Source organism: Ambystoma mexicanum, chromosome 5q (assembly GCF_040938575.1).
Source record: "Ambystoma mexicanum isolate Mex_15411 chromosome 5q, UKY_AmexF1_1, whole genome shotgun sequence".
NCBI classification, from domain to species: Eukaryota; Metazoa; Chordata; class Amphibia; order Caudata; family Ambystomatidae; genus Ambystoma; species Ambystoma mexicanum.
This window is the reverse complement of record NC_090933.1, coordinates 1,193,732,596-1,193,754,587: the sequence shown is the minus strand read 5'-3', so window position 1 is coordinate 1,193,754,587 and position 21,992 is coordinate 1,193,732,596. Positions and strand designations below refer to the sequence as shown.

Sequence of the window (21,992 nt, the reverse complement as noted above, 5' to 3'; positions counted from 1 at the left end):
GCTCCATATCTCCTGCCCTAAAAAGTGTTCATTGGCTCCAGGTTGCTCCACAAATTAAATTGAAACCCCTCTGCATCATCCACAAGGCTGTTTGGGCTCAAGAACCACACTGTCTTCAACACCATTTTACTAAATATTCTCCCTCTAGACTACTATGTTCTTCTGGCACCAACTTTTTGTGTGTAAAGCGTTATGCTAAATAGAGGGTAGGTGGTCGATATCTTTCCTCAGCTGGCTCTTTCCTATCGCACAGCCTCCCTCAGCCGCTGCGTCTTGCGCAGGACTTTCTTAAATTCTGGAGGCATCTCAAGACTTTCTGCTTTACCTCCTCCTTCGGAAGGTTGGCGCGATCATCGTGAGCCGTCGCTTTCCCAATCGGTCAAGGGAGATCGCCACAGCCGTGCCAGGTCCGGGTCCACTGTCAACGAGACTGTCGAAACCTATGAAGCCTTCGAAGAAGGCGTCTGTGCCATCGGCGCCATGTCCGGTGGAGGACGTTTTCGAGGCTCTGGCTTCGAAGAAGCCTTCGGCGCTGTCCGTCGAAGGACTCTCATGGGGCTCTGCCCTCGAAGAAGTTTTTGACAGCGCCTCGGTTGATGCCGGTTCCCTCAGTGCCCTCAACTGTGTTTGTGGAGGATTTGCTGGAGGTGCCCCTGAGGGCTGTGGAACCTCCGAGGTAGGCTCTCCGTAAGTCTGTGAGGCCTGCTATTGAACCCTTTTCTGTTCCTCCAAGATTGGCGTTTTTCCCACCTTTGCAAGAAATTTCAGCGGTTGATGAACTGTCTGATCGGGAAGCGGCTTTGCCTGTGCATCCTGAGGTCCCTGATCTTTTGTCTGGGCATAGTCAGATGGAGGAACTCCGTCAGTCATTGCATGATGCCAGTGGCCTTGACACCTCCCCGGAGGTGAGGTTGGCCGGCCTGAACCTGGGGCGCATGCTGAATCTTCCTATCGGTGTCTCATGTCGAGGGTTACGGAGTACTTGGGGTAGTCTGCCCCCCAATGGAGTTTGATCAGGATGATTTGATGGATTATCCTGAATCGGGGTCCGTCCACTGACCCGGTGTTGCCGTTTCACATAGCTTTGCAAAAGAGGGTGGCTGCGGCTTGTACTGCTCCGGAGAGTCTGTCGGCAGTTAAGAGTTTGTTGCCAAAAAAATACTGCTCATCCAGTAGTGACCCCTGCTACTTATCGCACCCTACTCCGGAGAGTTTGGTGGTGCAGGCGGCTACAGCCACCTCGAAGCAGACTGCATACCCTACTATCCCTCCTGATAAGGATGACAAGCGCTTTGATGGTTGGGCAAAAACTATTTTCTGCTGGGAGTATGACGTTGAAGTCTGCCAACTCCACTTGTGCCTTGGCAAAGTTTACACACACTCTGTGGAACTGTGCGTCTTTGGCGGCTGAGCATATTCCCGAGGGGGAGGAAAGGGGTGGCTTTCTGGCCCTCGTGCAAGACGGCAAGGATGCTATGTGCGAATCCCTTTAGTCGGGTTTGGACACGGCTGATGGTGTCGGCCGGTCCATGGCTGCGAGCACTGTGATACGCAGGTTTACGTGGTTGCGGAAGCCGGGTTTTACCCCGGATGTGCAATCCAGTCTTCTGAACATGCCCTTTGACAGCGTTCATTTGTTTGGCAGCAAGGCTAACGAGAGCCTTGAGAGGTTGCAGACCTCCAAAGCTGCAGCAAAGACTTTGAGCGCTGCAGTACGACAACCTCTGCCTTTTCGTCCTAGGCGACAGCAATGGAGGGGAGGTTCCGTTCGGTACTACTCCTCGTTTGGTCTATCGAGAGGGGCTGGTAGTCAAAGGGGTCAGCGGAAAAGTACTTGTGGTGGTTGGGGAAATCGTGGTGCCACTGCCACTTGGGCAGTTGCCTCTTTGCCATCAGGCACTGCCGCAGCCGCTACATCTCGGTCATGAGGCCATGACCCATGGTTCGCCGGTTGGGGGCAGGCTAGCACAGCATCTCGGAGAATGGCGAGCCATTACTTCAGATGTGTGGGTTTTGGATACCATAGCCCACGGCTACTGCCTTCCCTTCCTTCAGCGGCCTCACGACAATCAACTGAGGAAGCTCTTTGAAGTGTCTGGATCCACTCCATGCACAGGAAATCCTATCCCTGCTGGAGAAAGGTCCCATAGAACTGGTGCCTGTGGCGGAGAGGAACAAAGGATTGTATTCCCCTTATTTTTGATTCCCAAGAAAGACGGAGGATTCAGACCCATCATGGACTTGCGTAGGTTGAACAAACTTCTCAGGAAGGGCAAGTTCAAGATAGTTACTCTTTCTCATATCCTCCAGGCCCTTCAACTTCAAGATTGGTTGGTGTCTCTCGACCTCAGGGATGCATACTTTCATGTGCTGATTCATTCCAAGCACAGGAAGTACCTGAGGTTTGCAGCTGGCGACTCGCACTTTCAGTTTCGGGTCTTGCCATTCGGTTTGACCTCCGCCCGAGGGTCTTCACCAAGCTCATAGTGGTGGCAGCGTACTTCAGGCGAGGGGGGGATTCCCGTCTACCTCTACCTGGACAACTGGCTGATCCGAGCACGCTCTTCGAACAAGTGTTGGATCATCTCGGTCTCACCTGCTGCACCCTCCACAGGCTGGGCTTCTCCCTGAATTTCAAGAAGTCTCATCTGATACCTTCCCAATAGCTTCAGTACATCAGGGCTGTGCTAGACACATCCCGGGGGAAGTGTTCTCCTCCCCAGGTCAGGGCTCATCACATTGTGCAGATGGACAGGTTTCAACGTGCCCAGTGTCTCCCGGCTTTCGATTTCCTAAGGTTGCTGGGCCTCATGGCATCCTGCATTTTTCTGCTGCCGGAGGCCAGACTGCAGATGATATCTCTGCAGTGGGCTCTCAAACTGCAGTGGTCCCAGTTCTCGGGGAAGATGTCAGATCCCGTTCAGATTCCGATCTTGGTCGCACAGGATTTTCTGTGGTGGGCCGACGAAAGGAACCTAATGAAGGGGAACCATTTTGGCAACCATGGCTGGAGGTGACAATTGTGGCGGATGCTTCCCTCACAGGATGGGGTGCTCATGCCAACGAGCTGACCGTTGGCAGTCGTTGGTCTCCGGAGTCCAGACTCCACATCAACCTGTTAGAGTGGAGAGCCATCAGGCTTGCCCTGAAGGCTTTTCTGCCGACTGTACAGGGAAAAAGTGTGATGGTCATGACGGACAACACAGTTGCCTTGCATTACCTCAACAAAAAAGGGGGGGGGGCACAGGGTCACTCCCGTTGTGCAGGGAGGCGATGCAGCTCTGGTTCTGGGCCATCGAAAAAGGTCTTTTGATCTCGGCACTTCATCTGGCCGGAGACTAACGCGGCGGCGGACGCTCTCAGCAGGCAGAGCACATTCTCTCACGAGTGGGAGTTGTCTCAGGAAGTCCTTCTGGAGATCTTCGCCCTTTGGGGATCCCCACAAGTGGATCACTTCACAACCAGTGTCAACCGGCAGTGTGAGAGATTCTGCTCAAGGGAATTTCCTCCGAGAGGAGCCTTAGGAGACGTGTTGGTGGTGGATTGGTCATTCCCGCTGCTGTACGCGTTTTCTCCAGTCCCCGTCATTCCTCAAGTGTTGTTGAGGTTGCGGAGGTTCGGGACCCGCATGATCCTTGTGGCTCCGGATTGGGGCAGGAGAGGGTGGTACCCTGGACCTTCTAGAATTGTCCATCTGCCCTCCACGACTTCTTCCTTACCGAGAGGATCTGCTCTCGAGGGACAGAGGGGCGGGGGTTCAGGTTCTCCATCCAGAGGTCAGGACTCTCAACCTTCACGCTTGGTACCTGAAAGGTTGAGATACAAGGATTGGGACCTCCCAGATGACGTAATGGAGGTGTTGCTTGTAGCCAACAACAAAGTCCCTCTACCGTTGGCGTAAGTTCTGCTACTGGTGCAGGAGGCAGAATGTTGATCCTTTCCAATGTTCTATTCCTATGGTTTTCTTTTTTGCTTTCGTTGGCCCACAAAGGCCATCAAGTGGGTACCATTAAGGGTTACCTGGCGGTGCTGTCCATATTTAAGCGCTCGTCTGAAGAGTGTTCTTTAAGATAACTTCGATTGGGGCGTGGCTTGGATCCATGACAGTCTGTTCAGCTCCTTAAGAGCTCCCGGCTTACGCCACGCATCCAAACATAATGCCCCAGTGATAAACATCATATAGTGTATCTATCCAGGCAAGGTTCCTGATAACTAAAGCGGTCCTGCACAAGATGATCTGACTCTGGGCACTGCCGGACGCCTGGAACGTAGTGCAAACTGGGCTCGAAGCAACGCCGGGCGGCTGAGAATGCCCGCTCTGAAATGGCAGGTGGCTCTAAAAAACCCGCCCAGCAGCATCGGAGGCACACCGAACCTTAAGTGGCCTCCGGGGTGACTAAATCGGTTGCCAGCAGCTCGTCACCTTTGACCGGAGGAGGGAGCCAGCCACGGACAGCCCAGTCACGGTGTCCTGCCATGACAGCAACACCCTACTGCACCTATCTCCAAGCTGAGTCCCGGCACGGGGGCACCCTGGCCCGTCGAGCCCCGGCGTGCTGGGGGAGCTACCGTGCTCAAGTCAGAGACACACCGAGCACCCCCCCTGGGAGCGGGGATCAACGACGGCGCATCGTTGCACTGCGGAGGCCCCAGGGGTGAAACCGAGACTGGGGCCGGCACCTAACTCGCCTTCCGGCATCCCCTGTGAGATGACGGCATCTAGCGCAAGGTGAGGGGCAGCGAGACAGGTGACCACAAGCTGGGGCCGGGCATTCCCCCTCTCTGTGGCCCTATCCACGGATGCATGCAGCGGACGGGAAGTAGGAGCCGCCCGTGGAGCCTACCCCCTTCCCCCAATGCAGGAACTGACCCGGATTGCAGTGCGGTCAGAGACAATGGGCAATCCCCACCCCCACCCACCAGGGAAGCAGCAATCCTCGCTGCCAGAGGGCAGCAGAACCCCGGGAGTCTGCGCGACATCCCGCAGGAGCGGCTACAGCGGCCCTGGGACCCATCCAGATGGTGCACACCTGCACGAGCAGGGCACGGCGAGGTAGGCCATTATAACCACGCCTATCCGGTGCTTCGTGAGAAGCTAGATGCAGTAGCTGGCACAGCTTAGTTCTTCACCGCAACGGCATCCCCATCCCCATTTAGCAAGGGCAGCGAAGACCCACCCGCATGAGAGGAACCTGGTTGGCATCGAACCCGGTAAGCCCGAAGACCGTCAACTCCGCATGGGGTTGGGAGGCCCCTACTACATAAGCGGTATGGCGCCTTGCATCCCCTCCCAAGCTCCCAGGACAACGTTGCATAGGCAATCCAAGCCCAGAAAGGGCCCGGGAACACCATCATACAAGCTCACAGGGGGGCAAGATGAATCCCTAGACGCCACAAACTGACCCAGAGACTGGGAAGCACATCACCGGCCAACAGCCGCAAGCCCAGAGCATCAGAAACAGCACTACAGATAGGGGCAGCCTGGGTGGGGCCCTTGCCCCTAGATGTAACCCCCGGCCCTTGGAGGGACTCATCAAAAGTTAACCAGGCATATACAGATGCAGCGCAGCACCCCAACCTTGCAATTGCACGCCGGGCTGGCCTTGGCTCCGACTCCCCCGGCGCTCGCACACCGGTCCGGGTGGCTCCCCAGTCACCACCATGGCCAAAAAGCGACGAAGCAAGCTGACATCGCAACCCTGCTAGCCACCCCCCCGCACCAGACAGACCCAGAAGAGGGGGCTGTCCAGAGTTGGGCGAAACAGTTACCGAGAGCACACAAGTGGAATCACATCGGGAAGCCCCAAGCCAGTCAGTCACAAAATCGGACCGCCAGGACCTCCTGACAGCTTTAACCAAGGAATTCCAGAGGGGCACCAAAGAAGTTAAGAGCACCATCACGCTCCTGGAAGGGAGAGTGGGGGAGCTGGAAACCAGGACAGCAGAGGTCGAAACATCTGTGTGCGAGCACGGCTATGAGATTAAAAAAGGAGCGGACAGGCTTGCAATGTTAGAAGCGAGATGTGAAGCCTTGGAAATTCAAACAGGAAGACGCAGAAAACCGTTCCCACCGCAATAATATACGCCTGAGAGGTATCCCCACATCCATACCAGAGGCAGAGTTGGAGCAATTACGTAAGTGACCTCTTCGACTTTATTTTTATGCCACCGGACGATTCACCTCTAATGCTCGACAGAGTCCACCGCACTAGAGTCGGGGCCAACTCCTCAACCCCGCCAGATGTCCTAGCCAGACTAGACTATTTCAAGGTCAAGGAAGAAATTGTGCGTGAGGCATGAAACTCACTGCAAATACTTTTCCGAGACACCTCTATCTCCCTATACCAAGATCTCGCCTCCAGCACACTTCTGAAAAGAAAAGCACTAAAGCCAGTCACGGAATGGTTGAGGGAGAAAGGCACACCGTACCACTGGGGCTTCCCCACAGGCTTAATCTCCACCTTGAACGGGAGTGTCCGCCACATATGCAAAGTGCATGAAGCAGAGAAACTACTGAACCCAGAAGCGAGAAAGGGAAGTAACAATGAGGACGATCCCTCAGAAAAGAACCACAGGAGCCCAACCACATGTGGTCGTGCGCTGAGAGGCGGCGCAGGAGAATCGGGGGCCCTCCGCTCAGAGGTAGATGCCCAAGTAAAGTCGGCTAAAGTGCCAAACAAGCACCACCAAACTTCAGCCGAGAGCTGCGACTGCAAATTACATATAGTACCCCTGAAGCAAAGTAACACACCAAGGCTTCAGACAATCATCATCACCACCAGACAGCAGAGGCCTAAGGGCCCCACTGGCAGCAAGATGCGTTGGCCCTGCTGGAGTCCACGTTGGTCGAAGGCTGGCCCAGACGACCAAACTCTGTTCTACGTGGGGGGGAAATGAGGTGGACACGAAAGGGGACATAACTCATCAGTACAGAGCCCAAAGCAAACAAGGGCTGCCTGAGCGGGCCGGGGATAGACCGAATTTAACAGCACCCACCATCCAGATCATCCCTAAATGGGTTCACTCCTAATAAATCGAACTATGACCACCTGGAACGTCCAGGGCTTAAACTCTCCCAGAAAATGGAAGTCCTTGGAACACTGCCTGGCCAACTAGAGGCAGATAGTCTGCCTACAAGAAACCCACCTCCTGGTAACAGATGAGCAATGCGTCAAGTACCAAGGATTTCCGAAGAAATATTTTGCATCCTCTGGTCAGAAGAGAGGAGTAGCGATCCTGCTCAGTCAATCGGCAAGCCTATCAAGGGTCACAGTTGAGCGGGACCCTGAGGGAAGGTTTTTGCTAATCAAGGGCCTCCTGGTTGATCTCCCAATAACCATCATAGCGATCTACTGCCCAAACGAAGCCTAGGAATGCTTCCTGCGTAGGATTCTCCCAGTGATGACGTCCTTTGCAGACGTCCTGTTAATCGGAGGCGACTTTAACCTCGCCCCGCACCCATCTATGGACAAAACTCTTCCACCCTCTGGGACAGACTTCTTGAAAGCACTGGTTGGAGTTTGAGACTGGAACAGTGGATGCCTGGAGGCTGGCCCATGATAAATCATGCGACTACACCTTTCATTTCCATAGAGGCTTTTCCAGGATAGACCTTCAACTCGTATCAAGCGTATTATTCCCCTGCATTGCTGACATCCACATTGGGTTAAGGGAAATCTCTGACCATGCCACAGTAGTAGCACAACTCCAAACAGAAGACCTACCAGCACCACGGTACAGGACCTGGAAACTGAAAGACTACCTCCTCGCGGACATGGCAGATAGCCAGGAACTAGTGGAAACTTTAACAAACTATTTTGCCGAGAACGTGGGTAAAGGACCCGCGAGGGCCACAATGTGGGACGCCATGAAGCTGGTGGTCTTGGCGAGGGCGGGGTGCTAGCCATGAATGTGCAGCGACGCACAAGCACGGGCACGAGTGCAGACTAGAGGTGCTGGAAGCAGAAGTGGCTCCGAAGGCATTTTTTGTGGTTTGATTCCTATCGAAAAGGTCATCGAACGAGCTTTGCAAAGCTAAGGTAATCCTGGAAATGCACCTGGCAGACCGAACAGTCCGCACGCTTACATACACGAAGCAGTACTACTATCTGAACAGCAGCAAAGCCCACCGAATGCTGGTACACAAGCTGAAGAAAAGTACACACTAGAAACATCACATACCTACGGGATCGAGGTGGGACCCCCTGCTGCTCAGACCCAGAAAAACCGGCCATCATGACCAAATACGACAAATATGTCGGGGAAACCCACAGCGGTAGCCGCACACATCGCCTACCTGAGTTAGATCCCAAACCTGATACACCATCCGCAGATCGACTCCCTGGAAGAACCCATAACCCTGGAAGAGGTAGCGGAAGTGATCCGTTCATTGAAGAACACGGTCCCCGGCCCTGACGGACTACCGGCACCATTCTACAAAAAATTCAACTACATCCTGGCCTCCCACTTGGCCTCACTCTTCAACTCTTTTCTGGAAACGGGATCCTCCACTTCCTCAATGGACGAATCAATGACGTTCCTGATTCCGAAACCCAGAGTGAACCCAGAACTCTGCTCGTCATACCGCCCCATTGCCTTAATGAACGTGGACTCTAAAATCTTCTCGCAACTACTGGCAAGCAGGCTCGCCAGACTTGTCCCAGACCTCATCCACCCAGACCAGACGGGCTTCATCCCGAAACAGAACACCATGGACAATATCAGACGCACCTTGAACATCGAGACGGCCAACAGAACTGGGAGGGAACCAGCAGTAGTATCGCTCGACGCACACAGTGTTTGACATGCTGGACTGGGGCTATATAGGAGAAACACTATGGGTTGGGGCCAAGATTCCGGAAATGGACAATGGCAAATTATCAGCACCCCACCACAAACCTGAGAATCAACGGAGCCATGTCCCCTAGGATCGAAATCACCAGAGGCACCCGTCAAGGCTCCCCCCTATCATCCCTCATCTTTGCCCGATCAATGGAACCATTTGTGGCCAGGATTCGAGAAAACACAGCAATCCAGGGTTTCAAGTTCAAGAATGACAATTACAAGGCGGCCCTGTATGCCGATGATGTGGTGTTAAAACCAGAGCACCCAGACATATCCCTGACAGCACTGTGGGAAGAACTGAGCCACTTCAGAGGCCTCGGGGTTCTCGATCAATCCTAAAGTACGTAGCACTGGGCATCAACATCCCAAAAGCAACACTGGACTCTTTAGCAGCTAACCTCACGATTCCATGGGCCACATCACACCTGAACAATCTAAGCATCCGCCTACCTAATCACGCAGAATGCACCTACAAACCGAATTTTCCGGCCCTCCTGAAAGACCTACAAGCAGACATGGCCCGTTGGCAAGACCAAGAGATATCCTGGTTGGGGAGGATCACAAGGCTCAAAATGAGTTTGATCCCCAGACTGTTATATCACTGCTAGGCATTCCCAGTAACACTCCCCAAAAAAGGGAAATAGAAGCTGCAGGCAAATATGCTAAAATTCGTCTTGTGGGGGGGGGGGTGTTGGAGACCTGCGGGGGGGGGGAGAATCCCTGAGTAACTAGGAAGGTCCTGCTCAGAAGCCCTGGGTCCGGAGGCATGGGAGTCCCCGAGGTCGAGAGATACTGCCTGTCCACTCAGCGGCATTCATGTGGCAACAGGGAGACAGTAAACCCCGCTGGCTGAAACTGGAAGAGGACTGGAGCCAACACCCACTGGAATCTGTCCCACACATCAGATGGCCTAAATATCCCCCAAACACCAGGCCACGATCAACCACAAGTTACACATTAAACCACTGGAAGCAGGCAGCAAGGAAGTGGAAGTGTAGAAGTACGACGGGCCCGCTCTCGCCGGTTTGGGAGAACCCGCACTTTACCCCAGGCCAGGGGCAAAATGTCTTCTCCAGATGGAAGGCTGGGGGAAACTGAAGCACATGTCGCACTTCTACGAAGGGGACTCCCTACTTACTTTTGAGGACTGCAAAAGGAAATGCCAGTTGCCAGAGGCCGAGAGGTTCCGATATGCCCAGCTCCGACACTGGTTGTCCCATGACACGATGCGGACGCACGGAAACCGAGAACTTGCTGCATTGGAACACACCTTGACAACCCCGCCCAAATGTAAGATTGCGACCCTGTACAGGCTACTGGACAAGACAAACCCAGAATCCAATGAACTCTAGATGAAGTGGCGGGGGAGAGACCTGGGCAGGAAACTGGACTCGACCAGCTGGGCCCACATCTGGGCAAGAACTCGCAAGGCCTCCAGATGTGTAACGAACAAAGGAGGAGCCATTAAGGTCTGCTACAGGTGGTAAATGCCCCCCGAAGTTTTACACAAATGCAACCCCGCTATTCCACCACAAAGCTGGCAAGGCGACGCAGACACAGGCTTACTGTTCCACCTCCTCTGGGCATGCCCGAAAGCAGAAAGATTCTGGATCACAGGCCTATCAATCCCATGGGACCCAGGCATTATCCTACTGGGAGACACAGGAGAAGGGCAATTCCTGTTGACCGGCAATTTGGCAGTCCTCTGCACACACTTACTAACAGCAGCCAAAATCTCGATTGCCAAACTATGGAAACTTCCTGAAGGCCCAGCAATCTGTGTGTGGTGGGTAAAATGTTGGGACATCGCCACAGCTGAAAAAATCACTGCTATCCGCCAGGGAAACCGGAACAAGATCCACAATCTCTGGGACCCATTCTTTGACTTTGTACAGAAATTTCCAGGTATAACCAAACAACCACCATCACTCAAATGGCTGACGAAGATGGACTAACAGGCTGGGGTTGCCTCGGACCGGACACACATCGGTACCCCCAACCGCGACCAGTGAACAGAGTCTCTGTAACACTGAAACGAGTTGGTTGCAAACCCCTCCGGTCCACCCTGCAACACCCCCGCCCCTCCCCCTTATGTTTATGTTGGCCTCAGTTGAGGCTATGTTACTGTTCTATTTGTCTTATTATGTTCTTAACAGCAGGTCATAAAGGATGATAAAGCTACTGTTATTCATAAATGCCAATAAACTACCATGTTGAAAAAAAAGATACCTTTGATTTCACAGTTTCTAAAAGGGCTTACTAATGTGTTTCTGCCGTCCCCTTTCCAGGTGCCGGTTTGGGACTTGAATTTGGTTTTGAAGTTTCTGATGGGTGCTCCGTTTGAGCCCTTGCACTTCTTGTCCTTTGAGACTGTTGTCTTTCAAGACAGTGTTTTTAGTAGCGGTTACTGAGTTGCAGGCACTTTCGCCCAAGCCACCCTTTACTGTTTTCCATAAGGACAGGGTTGTCCTTTGGGGGCGGCCTTCTTTTCTGCCGAAGGTCGCGTCTGATTTTCATTTAAGCCAGAAGGTAGTTCTTCTGGCGTTTTATCCTCCTCCGCATCCTGGCAAGGACGAGGAGAGGCTCCATAGGTTTGGGCATTTACATTTCACGTATGTCCCGGGTCAGAGTGGACGAGAATTTCCTATGCGATTGCAGCTTACGTTTCCGCAAGGCTATCTGCAGTCAGGCTGGCAGGAGATTGGTGCCAAACTACAACTGAGGCTACGGGCGTTGTGCGTTCTATATATAACATCTGGTGATGTCGACCCTCGACTGAGGCCCTCGAGGGACATGGGATCGATGGCATTGACTCAGGACGCCCTCTGCCAAAAACATTCCGAAGCAGCACAGCTGTGGACATTACTGTCATAGATTCAAAATACGTCGGAGGAACATCCCATCGAAGGAACATTACCAGATATGGTAAGTCACTTGTTCTTCTCCCTTTGAGTTGGTGGGACCAATCGACAGTAAGCCACCTGGACACCCATCTCAGAGATGGTTGAATTTCCTTAGAGTTGCTGCAGGAAACGGTATAGCCAGGGAGAGGGACACCAGATTGTGTGCGTTACTTTTAAGCTGGCCTAAAGCTTTTGGAAGATCCTCCTGACTCCCACGAAGCAGGACTGACCAAGTCTGACCCCATTCCCCCCCTCAGCCGAGTGCAGGACCACAGATGTAAGGAAAGTCCACCTTCACAGCCAGGAACCGCTCGTATTGCTATTTGCTGTACCGCAAGGAGCTGAAGCACGGAACAGCCACTGAAAGTGAAGTTTGCCAGTTGCCAGTTTTGACAGTCCAAGTGCAGGAGTTCCCCGACGTCCTGCCTATTGTCCGCGCGACTGAGGCCCTGCGACAGTTAGATCTGCAGAGATGCACAGGAACAGAAGACATCAGCTGCATCTTTTCTTCTTTACCAAGGGACTGTAAAACAAGTCTAAAAACGTACCTTTTGCTGTGGAAGTGCTTGTAACTTCTGCAACTTACAAGTCTAATCAGCTTGTGGCCCAACATTTGATTCCTCTTTTCATCAGACTCCTAAGAACTTGTGCAAATACGTTTCCATTGACTTACCAGAAGTGCTGTATCCTATCCAAGACTTCTGCCCATTGACTTTGGCTTAGCCTAGTGAATTCAATGACTCTTCTAGTGGACTCTAAAAGTATCTGCACTGCTTAAGAAAATTGATGATCTCTTGTGTTCTATTAACCTTTGCCTTTTACCAACTTTTAAAGAGTGTTCTGAATGCCAACAGTAAGATAGTAAGGTCACCAGCACCCTTTTTACTGAAGTCACCTGTGGGTGTAGGATGTCTGTGTGCCATCCCAAAAGGGTCTTGTTTGATTCAGAAACTCAGTGTACAGTATTGAAGTATATTTGTGTTACTAGTCTATTGCTCTCTTCTGAAAAAGGCTTTATAGCTGACTGATCAATACATTAATAATTGTTTATGCAAGAAACCTTGAGTGTAAGAGTTTATTTGAATACCTGTAACTGTGAATCTTTGTAACTACAGCTCACATTTTCCCTCTTGAGATAAGTCTGGCTGCTGAACACGCTACCAAAACTGTGTGGTACAAGCTTATACCAAAGCTTGGGTTGCCTTTACCTGTAGACCTAGTTGTTTTTAGTGTTCCCATTGGGTACTTCATTCAAACTTTGCCTAACAGGGGTCTCTAAGAGTGAAGTGAATTAACACAGAAATGAGAATTCTCCCCAACTTTCTTTCCAATGGGAAGGATAGTAATTCTAAGTCTTGCTTTCCTCCAACCCCCATATGCTCTGAAGTTCTCGAACACCCATATATATTTTCCTCTATGTGAAAGTTCCATTCAGAATTAATACACATCAATAAATAGTAAAGTGTCCCTTACAGATTTCCTTTTCTTGACCCCATGTGTTTAACGTGAATCTGATCTTCTGATTTCCAGTCAGTGATTTTTCTAAGTAGTGGTTAGAGGGTATGTGATGATACTAAAAATACAGCATGTAGCATTTTATGCATAGGTTTGTTTTCCTCATTTCAAAGTGATTTCCTATTGAGGGTGAATAATTGTTATCCTTTTTCGTATGTTGAGAAAATTACCCAAGTATCTGATCATTTCTTTGCTTGTTACAGGTATACCCCTGTTGGGCGGTCATTCTTCACTGCCTCGGAAGGATGTGCAAACCCCCTTGGCGGTGGCAGGGAAGTTTGGTTTGGATTTCATCAGTCTGTTAGACCCTCACTTTGGAAAATGATGCTTAATATAGATGGTAAGTAATGGGGATTTTACAAAATCCGTTATTTGTGTAAAGCATGAACATAAATGTATTTTAAACATATTTTCTTTTATTTCTTACAGTCTCTGCAACAGCATTTTATAAAGCACAACCAGTCATTGAATTCATGTGTGAAGTTCTGGACTTCAAAAGTATTGAAGAGCAACAGAAACCTCTGACAGACTCCCAAAGGGTTAAGTTTACCAAAGAAATTAAAGGTACCATGATGTGTTAATCATTGCACTCCACCACCACTCAGTATAGTTTAAGCTTGTCATATGCTGTAAGGTTATTGCTGCTTATGCCCAGGGAAATTATTGCTGTTTGTATCAGCAGCCCTTGTTCCTCACAAGGTGACATTGGTAAGGTGCTTTTCTAGATGTTGGCCTAGTGTACAGATTTGAGGAGACCACCCGAGTTATGAACAGGGAACTCTGAGAGGTTAGCCAAAACCCAATCAAGGTAGAGTGGTCAAGATTTTGTCTCGTCTGTTTGTATGGGGCCTTCAGAGTCCACACAGTATGGCACACAATAGTTACATTTATAAAAAAAAAATATTTATTTGAGGCCTTATGAACACTGGAAAATGAATAACGGGTAGTATTATAATTCAACTCTCTATACAAATCTATACCATTATCTAGGTTCACTCAATAAACATAAGATAACTTAATCTGCAAAAGCCGGCATCTTAGAAGCAGTAAATGATGGGAACCAAGAGCAATATCCTAACTTGAGACGTCCAAGCCGTAAGTTGAATGAGGCCTTGTGCCTAAAGTCTCATGGTTCAATACAGTGTTTCTCACCCGCATGAAATCTCTTTAGTAAGGATCCAATGGGTTTGTGGAGGTGTTGGTGGTAGTTTCATAGTTATTCAACAATTTACCAAAGGAAAGGTGCGTTTTCTGAGACCCAACGCTAACCCAGGTGCCCTATACCCAACCTGAGCGGAATGGGTTATTGGAGACAAAGGGACTTGTTCCCTATGTTATCCTACGGAGGATGGTGGGGGTAGGCACATTCATGCTTGCTTATCCTCTGACTCTGATTTTGTGCCCAGAGGTCTTTGCAGGTCGCCTGGGGATTGCAGGGGCTCCATCTTCCATTTTATCCCAGTGAGAGGTGCCCAGTCGTAGCAGGTTCGAGTATTTCTCCATTTGAATGTAAATGCAAGTTGCAACTCCTTTTGGTGAAGAAATGCAGAATCCAATGATGTAGGCCTCCTTTGCACGTTTCACTTGATGGAGGAAGGCGTGTTCCTGTGACTTCTCAGTTTGCTAACGATGACGGCTGTTGATCCGCCAGAATGTGTCGAGACTAGTTGGTCCCACTAGTCAAGGGCTGAAGAGCTGCTCAAGGTCTTTGGTGATCAGGCAGAGGAGCGGGGCCTTACTGGACCGGACACAGGAAGGGTTGCTGGGATAATTCAGGAGTAGTCTTTGCATCTTCAGCAGGCTGCTCTTCAAGGGATTATTGGCTCCAACTTAGTTCTGCAGAATAGCTGCAGATGTCCTCCTTTTATCCAAGATTCGAGCTGAAAGCAAGTCTATGCCCACCAATGTTGAGGATCTGCACCATTCAAGCAACCAGCAGTTGTCCAAACAGGGAGAATTACTGGTTTCACATCTGCCCCAGAAGCTGACTTTCTGGCACCTAGGATATGGATTCGTACTAGGCAGTCCCAGCCCTCTTCCTAGGCCAGACACTTCTGCTTTCCCAGGCATGTGTATGTCCTTATTTGGACTTTCATGAATGTAGAGGACAGGATGAAGGCCAAACTACAATATGTCCAACGAACAAGTGAAAATTATTGTGGCACGGACACTTACTCCAAGAATCTAAGATGGCTGTAGATTTGGTATTTCATGGCGCTCACTCGTTGATCACCTTGAAATAAAGAGTGACTAGTAGAAGTGTTAAAATGCACATTTTGAGCAATGAGCTTGCTGCTCAGTCACAGGTCATCGCTTTGAAAATCGGCCTCGACCTGCATTATTTTGGAACCACATGGCATGGGCATCATGACCCCTCGCTGCAATCGGTCCTAAAAGTTTTTTTGATAATGCTTTAGCACATTAAAGGGAGAAAAGTCACTCATGTGGGGTCTGAAAACCCATGTCATTGTGTTTCTATTGTCAAAAGGTCATAGCCAACACACACACTCACCGAAAGGTTGCATATTGATCAAATCACTATAGCTTGTTTACCATCTGCCTGGTGTATTAGAAAGGTCTGATGTTGGAGTCACCTCTGACCATGTAATCCTAACAGGACAGCGTTCAGTGGGTGCTGTTTTCTTTCAATACAAGTTCATTTACCTTCTTAAAGATAGTGGCACAAAAACCTTTTCAAAATGACCAAAAAAATACATATTGGCACAAATATGGCCTAGACCACCACCTCACCACAGTCCCATCATTACCATTTTCCCCATGTCTGAGCGCATTAGGACCCTTGTCATGTGAGTTGAGACGGAGGAATGCTTTCATGGATGGTGTCAGAAATCGAGGATAGACCTGAGAAATATCTCAACCCCATTGCTCTGGATACTTCAAATTGAATGCAGAATCGGTCCTGCCTGCTTGTGACCAGTGCCATATGCAGAAGGCAGGTAAAGAATCAAGCAAAGCAACAACTCTAGTGCCAATGTGCAAATCTACAGGGAGAACAGTGTGGGGGGACAGATTATATACTGGCTCAAATCAGTGATAGGCCCTGTTTTCATACAGTCTACAGAGCTTAAGTTTTTTGTGGACATGCATCAGAAGGCCATCCAGTTCATTCCCCCCCCCCCCCTTTGAATTCTGGAATGTGTACTTCCCCATCTTTCAAACTGCTGCAAAAACTATATATCAGCTGATCTTTAACCCGACTCTACTGATCAGAGAGAAAGCGGTCACAGCATCAAAGCTGCATTTACTAATGTGGCCTCACTTTCCCTATGCTCTTGTCTGCCAAACAAGGCCCCCTTGGCAGACGCCACATCCCACAGTGCAAGATCCAGACTGCGCAGCACTTGTTTACTGCAGCCTTTCCAAATCAGATTGAAAAGCTCACTTAATAGCTGCAGGCCCTAAACCGGTATACCAGTATAAACAATGTGACGGTTATTATAGTTCAATTAAGCTGTTCACAGTATCTATAACGGTATACCGTTACACCCCTACTTTGGAAATGCAATCAGCTCCAAGAGAATGTCCAGGTGGCTTACTGTCGAGTTGATTGGTCCCACCAACCCAAAGGGAGAAGTCGTCCTTGCAGGGCTTCTCTGTCGAGATGAACTTGGCGATTCGGACCTGCAGCAGGGCTTCAACAGGCAAACCAACGGTCCAGTAGTTGCAGCAGCTGTCCTCTTCCAGCTAGTCTTCGGTTCTTGTGTTCCAGTGGTCGACTCTGCTTTCCAAGCCAAGAGACTTGCCTTTTATTCAGTTCTCTCCAATTCATTCCAGCCTAGCTGCCACTCACCCAGCAGGGTGACTGTCCTTGCAGGACAGTCAGCCAGCCAATCACCACAGAGTGCATTTGGGTCTCCTAGGAGACTAAGCAGAGGGGGTTTTGGGCATCTCCCTCACTTCCTGCCCACCCCAGACACTCGGGCGCCAGAGGCGGTCTTCACTCCTGAAGCCTGCCAAAGGCGATGGAACAAAGGGACCAAACTAGGTTTGGTGCGTAGAGACAAACTCTAGAAGGACCTTTCCAAAAAGAAATGGCGAAGAAAGACTGGGACCTGTTTTTACAGAGGGGGCTCAGACGCCCTCTTGAAAAACATGGCTCCTGCGATTTAACGTTACCGGAGCTACGAATAGAAATCATGGTACTTCGTTGTAAAACCACTGCCACCAGCCATTCTGAGAGGAAACAGTAGCATTTCACTGCTACATGAGCATCTAGACACAGGCGATACGAAGTAACCCATCCAGCACTCTTTTTTTTAATTGGGGTGTGCTGGGTCTAGGAATTTAAGACTAGTAAAGTCAATTTCACTTCACTTAACTCTGGGAAACAGTAGTTTATCCCAGAGAAGGTATTTAAACCTTGAACGCATGAAAGGCTTCCTTGAGCCACTGCACGGAGGGTGCTGTGTGGCACACATGAAAAGATGATGCCTATGGAGTTGTCCAAATTCCATGACCAAAGGAAATGCACAGAAAACAAACAGAATTCAAAAGTTCTAAGTCTCAAAGTTTAGCAGATGTGGGAGGAATTTGTGCATTTATGAGATGCCTCGAGTGTCTACCTCCTTGACACCATGTGTCGAAGCCTTAGATGCAATCGTTGAAGCCATCAACGTCGACAATTTTGACACTTTCGGCTCCTGTCACAACAAATATAATAACATTGGTTGAAAAGACATATACTCCTTTGCCACGCTCATATTTCTTCACATCTCTTCCATTTATGAAGATGCTGATGAAGCCTCTGATGAATGGAGACCCTTTGGGTTACAGTATGGAACACCATCAGTGCCTGAGGCATTGATATCAGCGGACTTGCGCATGAAGAACTTGCTAGAATGCCATTGAGACTAGAGGAATAGACCCTTCTCCTGAGGTTGAATTTGGTAGAGCACACCCTGGTGACCACACTGAGGTGACCTACAGGCAACTGATGTCAAGGGTTATGGATTACATGGGATGGTCAAGACCTACCCAAGTCTTTGCACAGGAAGATCTCACTTAGATCTTAGACTGAGGGCCACAGGAGGACCCAATTGTCCCTTTTCATTAAGCCCTACAAAGGTGTGTGGCTACAAATTGGGAAGCACCAGGGTTTATTCCAGCTGTAAATAAAAAGCTGACGGCTAATTACAGAATTTCTAGCTCTGACCCTTTTTACCTCTCTAAGCACCCAACACCAGAAAGTCTGGTAGTTCAGGCAGCCACCTCCACCAGTAGGCAGAATACCTATCCTATGATACCTCAGGATAGAAACGACAAATGTTACAACACCATGGCCAAAAAGGTTTTATCCGCCGGGAGCATGGCCTTGAAGACCACCAATGCTACGTGCACGCTAGCAAGGTCTACACACACCCTTTGGGAGTGCATTTCTATGGCGGATGACCATATCCCTGAAGGGGAGGAGCGAGAAGGATTCCTTAACATTGTCAAGGATGGGAACAATGCAATGTGCAAATCCCTCCAGACTGGTTTTGACTCTGTTGATATCAGCAGAGCTATGGCAGCTTTTACAGTGCACAGATTTGCCTGGTTGAGTAAGTCAAGATTTGCTCCAGACGTACAATCGAGGATTCTCAACATGCCCTTTTACGGCACTCATTTATTTAGAAACAAGGCTGAGTTTGGAGAAGCTGTTAACTTCCAAGGCAGCTGCAATAAGACAAACTCCAAACCACCCCACGGGTACACCCTGGACTGGTAGGTCCTTTCATCACTACTCCACATTTGCAAGGGCCAGAGGGCAGCCAGCTCAGAGGACCAAGACGATTTCCCCCATGGTGGATGGGGAAGAAGTACTAAGACTGCAACAGCAGCGGCTACCTTACGTTGGCCACTGCGTCGTCCGCTACAAAATCTCTCCGAGGACTTGATACACAAGACTGCAGTAGGAGGCAGATTGTCACAGTATCTGACAGATTGGCAGGCTATTACTTCAGATGCTTGGGCATTGGAAACAGTTGCCCAAGGTTACTGCCTAGCTTTTCTGCAAAAACCTCAGTCATCCACCGGGGACTAACTCTTTGAAAGTTCCAGATCCGCTCCTAATTCAAGAGATTTTAACCCTGCTAGAGAAAGGTGGTATAGAACCAGTACCTGTAGTGGAGAGGAACACAGGTTGGTATTCCCTTACTTTCCCCAAGGACGGAGGATTGAGACCCTTTTTGGACTTGCGATACTTGAACAAGTTCTTCATGAAGGACAAGTTCAAGATGGTAACCTTTACTCAAATCATTCAGGTCCTCCAGCTTCAGGATTGGAGGGTATCATTGGACCTTCAGGATGCTTACTTACATGTGCCGATCCATCACAAGCAAGACAGTACTGGAGGTTCGGTTTTGGCGGTTCTCATGATCAGTTTCGAGTTCTGCCATTTGGGCTGACCTCTGCCCGAGGGTATTCACCAAACTGATGGCGGTTGTGGCAGCAAGTCTCAGGCAAGGGGGGAATTCACGTTTACTCCTACCTAGACGATTGGCTGATCAGGGCCAGTTCCCCAGAACAAGCCCTGGAACATCTCAGCTATACCTGCCACACAATTCAGACTGGGCTTCTCCCTCAACTTCAAGAAGTCCCACATTATACCATCACAAAGACTCCAGTTCATCAGAGCAGTCCTAGATGCATCCCTGGGAAAAGCCTTGCCGCCAGAGGTGAGGGCTCAAGACATTCTGCAGATGGTGACCAAATTCCAGAATGCCCAGCATTTACTGGCCTTCGATTTTCTATGGTTGCTCGGCCTCATGGCGTCCTACAATTTTCTGGTCCCAGAAACTCTCCTGAGAATGAGATCTCTCCAAAGGGCTCTCAGGACCCAGTGGTCACAATTCTCAGGAAGGATGTCAGACCTTGCACAAATCCCAGAGCAAAGTCTCACTCGATTTTCAGTGGTCGGCCTGTCGGGATAACATCTTGAAAGTAGAACCTTTTTGGCAACCATGGCCCGAGAAAACCGTAGTGACAAGACGCCTCACTCACGGGGTGGGAAGCACATACCAATGATTTTCCAATCAGCCGTTGTTGGTCTCCATCGGAGTCCAAACTACATTTTAACCTGTTAGAGCAGAGGGCAATCGGACTAGCGCTGAAGGCCTTCCTTCCATCTGTTCAGGGAAAGAATGTCCTAATAATGACAGAAAACAGTGGCCATGTACTACCTCAACGAGAGGAGGTGTAGGGTCACTGCCACTGTGCAGAGAGGCAATGCAGTTCTGGGCAATTCAAGAAGGAATCTGTCTGCAATGTATCTAGGAGGAGAGAAGAACACGACGGCGGACAATCTGAGCAGGCAGAGCAGTCTCACACAAGTGGGAACTAGCTCAGGAAGTCCTTCAAGGGATCTTCACCCTTTGGGTAACTCCTCGTGGATCTGTTTGCGACTGGTGCCAACTGGAAGTGCGAGCTGTATTGCTCCAGGGAATTTCCTCCAAGAGGAGCTCTAGCAGACATGTTCGTGGTTTAATGGGAATTTTCACTCCTGTACGCGTTTCCTCCAGTCCCCGTCATTCCTCAGTAATCAGGAGGTTCAAAAAAAGTTCAGGAAATTCATGATCATAATGACCCCGGATTGGCCCAGGAGGACATGGTACCCAGACCTTCTGGACATGTCCATCTGCCCTCTGATACGTCTACCACTAAGAGCGGACCTTCTCTTGCGAGAGGGGGGTTGGGTTCTCCATCTGGATATCGGGACGCTCAACCTTTACACATGGTTTCTGAGAGGCTGAGATGTAAGGATTGGGACCTCCTGGATGACATACTGGAGATTCTGATGCTTGTTAAACTGCTTGGAATTGCATGCTGTGCATATAGTCGGGCGTCTAGTGGTAACTGCAGAGTATTGCATCTTGTCTTTCGAGAATCGAAAGGGGACGTCGACATGGGCATGCTTGTAACACTATCTCTAACGTGACGTGTAGTGTATCCAAAATCCCTCGTGCGTCGAGATCCCTGATTGTTTTTTCCACCCAGCTATCTGGTCGCCTTAATGCGGAGCGCTTCAAAAAACATTGCGTTGTTATATTTCTCGACCTTCGTTTATTCTCATTGTCACTCCTTTTGACGGTTGATTCCTGTGCCACCGCCAAAGACTGCTGACGGAATTTTGATTTTCGGGCCGTCCTGTGCAGTAGGGAGAGTGGGGCCGGGGTGGTCATAGTCTTTTCAAGAATGCCTTTCTTTTTCCCCTCTTTGTTCCCTTGGGTTTGTTGTCGCTATCACAATCCTGTGGAATGGACAGGACTCCATTTAGATTTTGTCCTTCCTGTAAGGTAACATTTCTGTGGAAAGACATGCACTGTCAGTGCAATAAGTGTCTCCCCCTCGATCACAACGAGGCGTCCTGTGCGGCCTGTAAACTCCTGTGTCCCAAGACTATTAAGGTGCGTAGTTTGAAGTGGTGGGCGGCCTACGGTATGTTGCAGGCTGGAAGTAATTCCGCCGCCGCCGAGTGTGACGAAGAGGTTAGCGATGGCCAAGGCTCCACTTCCGAGGCGATTGACCTTACGGCGAAGAGTTCTCAATTCATACCATCTGTCCCTGGCCCCGATAGCACGAGGAGAGTACTGCTATGGGGGACAATACATCCCGCCGACAGGGACACACCCGATTCCCACACAAAGCACACAACCCACAGTTCTGCTTCGGTGGTCCAGTCGAAGTGCTCCAAAGCGCCAATGGGCATGCCGGATACTTCAGCGGTGCCTG

The 21,992-nt window shown here is 50.0% G+C and overlaps 1 protein-coding gene across 3 annotated transcripts in view; it reads left to right on the top strand.

The window, feature by feature from the left end:
* The window catches only part of AGO2 (argonaute RISC catalytic component 2), a 1,138,923-nt gene that overhangs the window by 349,253 nt on the left and 767,678 nt on the right, over positions 1-21,992 (top strand). For all 3 annotated transcript variants that reach the window (XM_069621684.1, XM_069621685.1, XM_069621683.1), the window contains exons 5-6: positions 13,466-13,602; positions 13,692-13,826. In XM_069621684.1, coding sequence (XP_069477785.1) covers positions 13,466-13,602; positions 13,692-13,826 — 272 coding nt within the window. The remainder of the gene's footprint in view (positions 1-13,465; positions 13,603-13,691; positions 13,827-21,992) is intronic.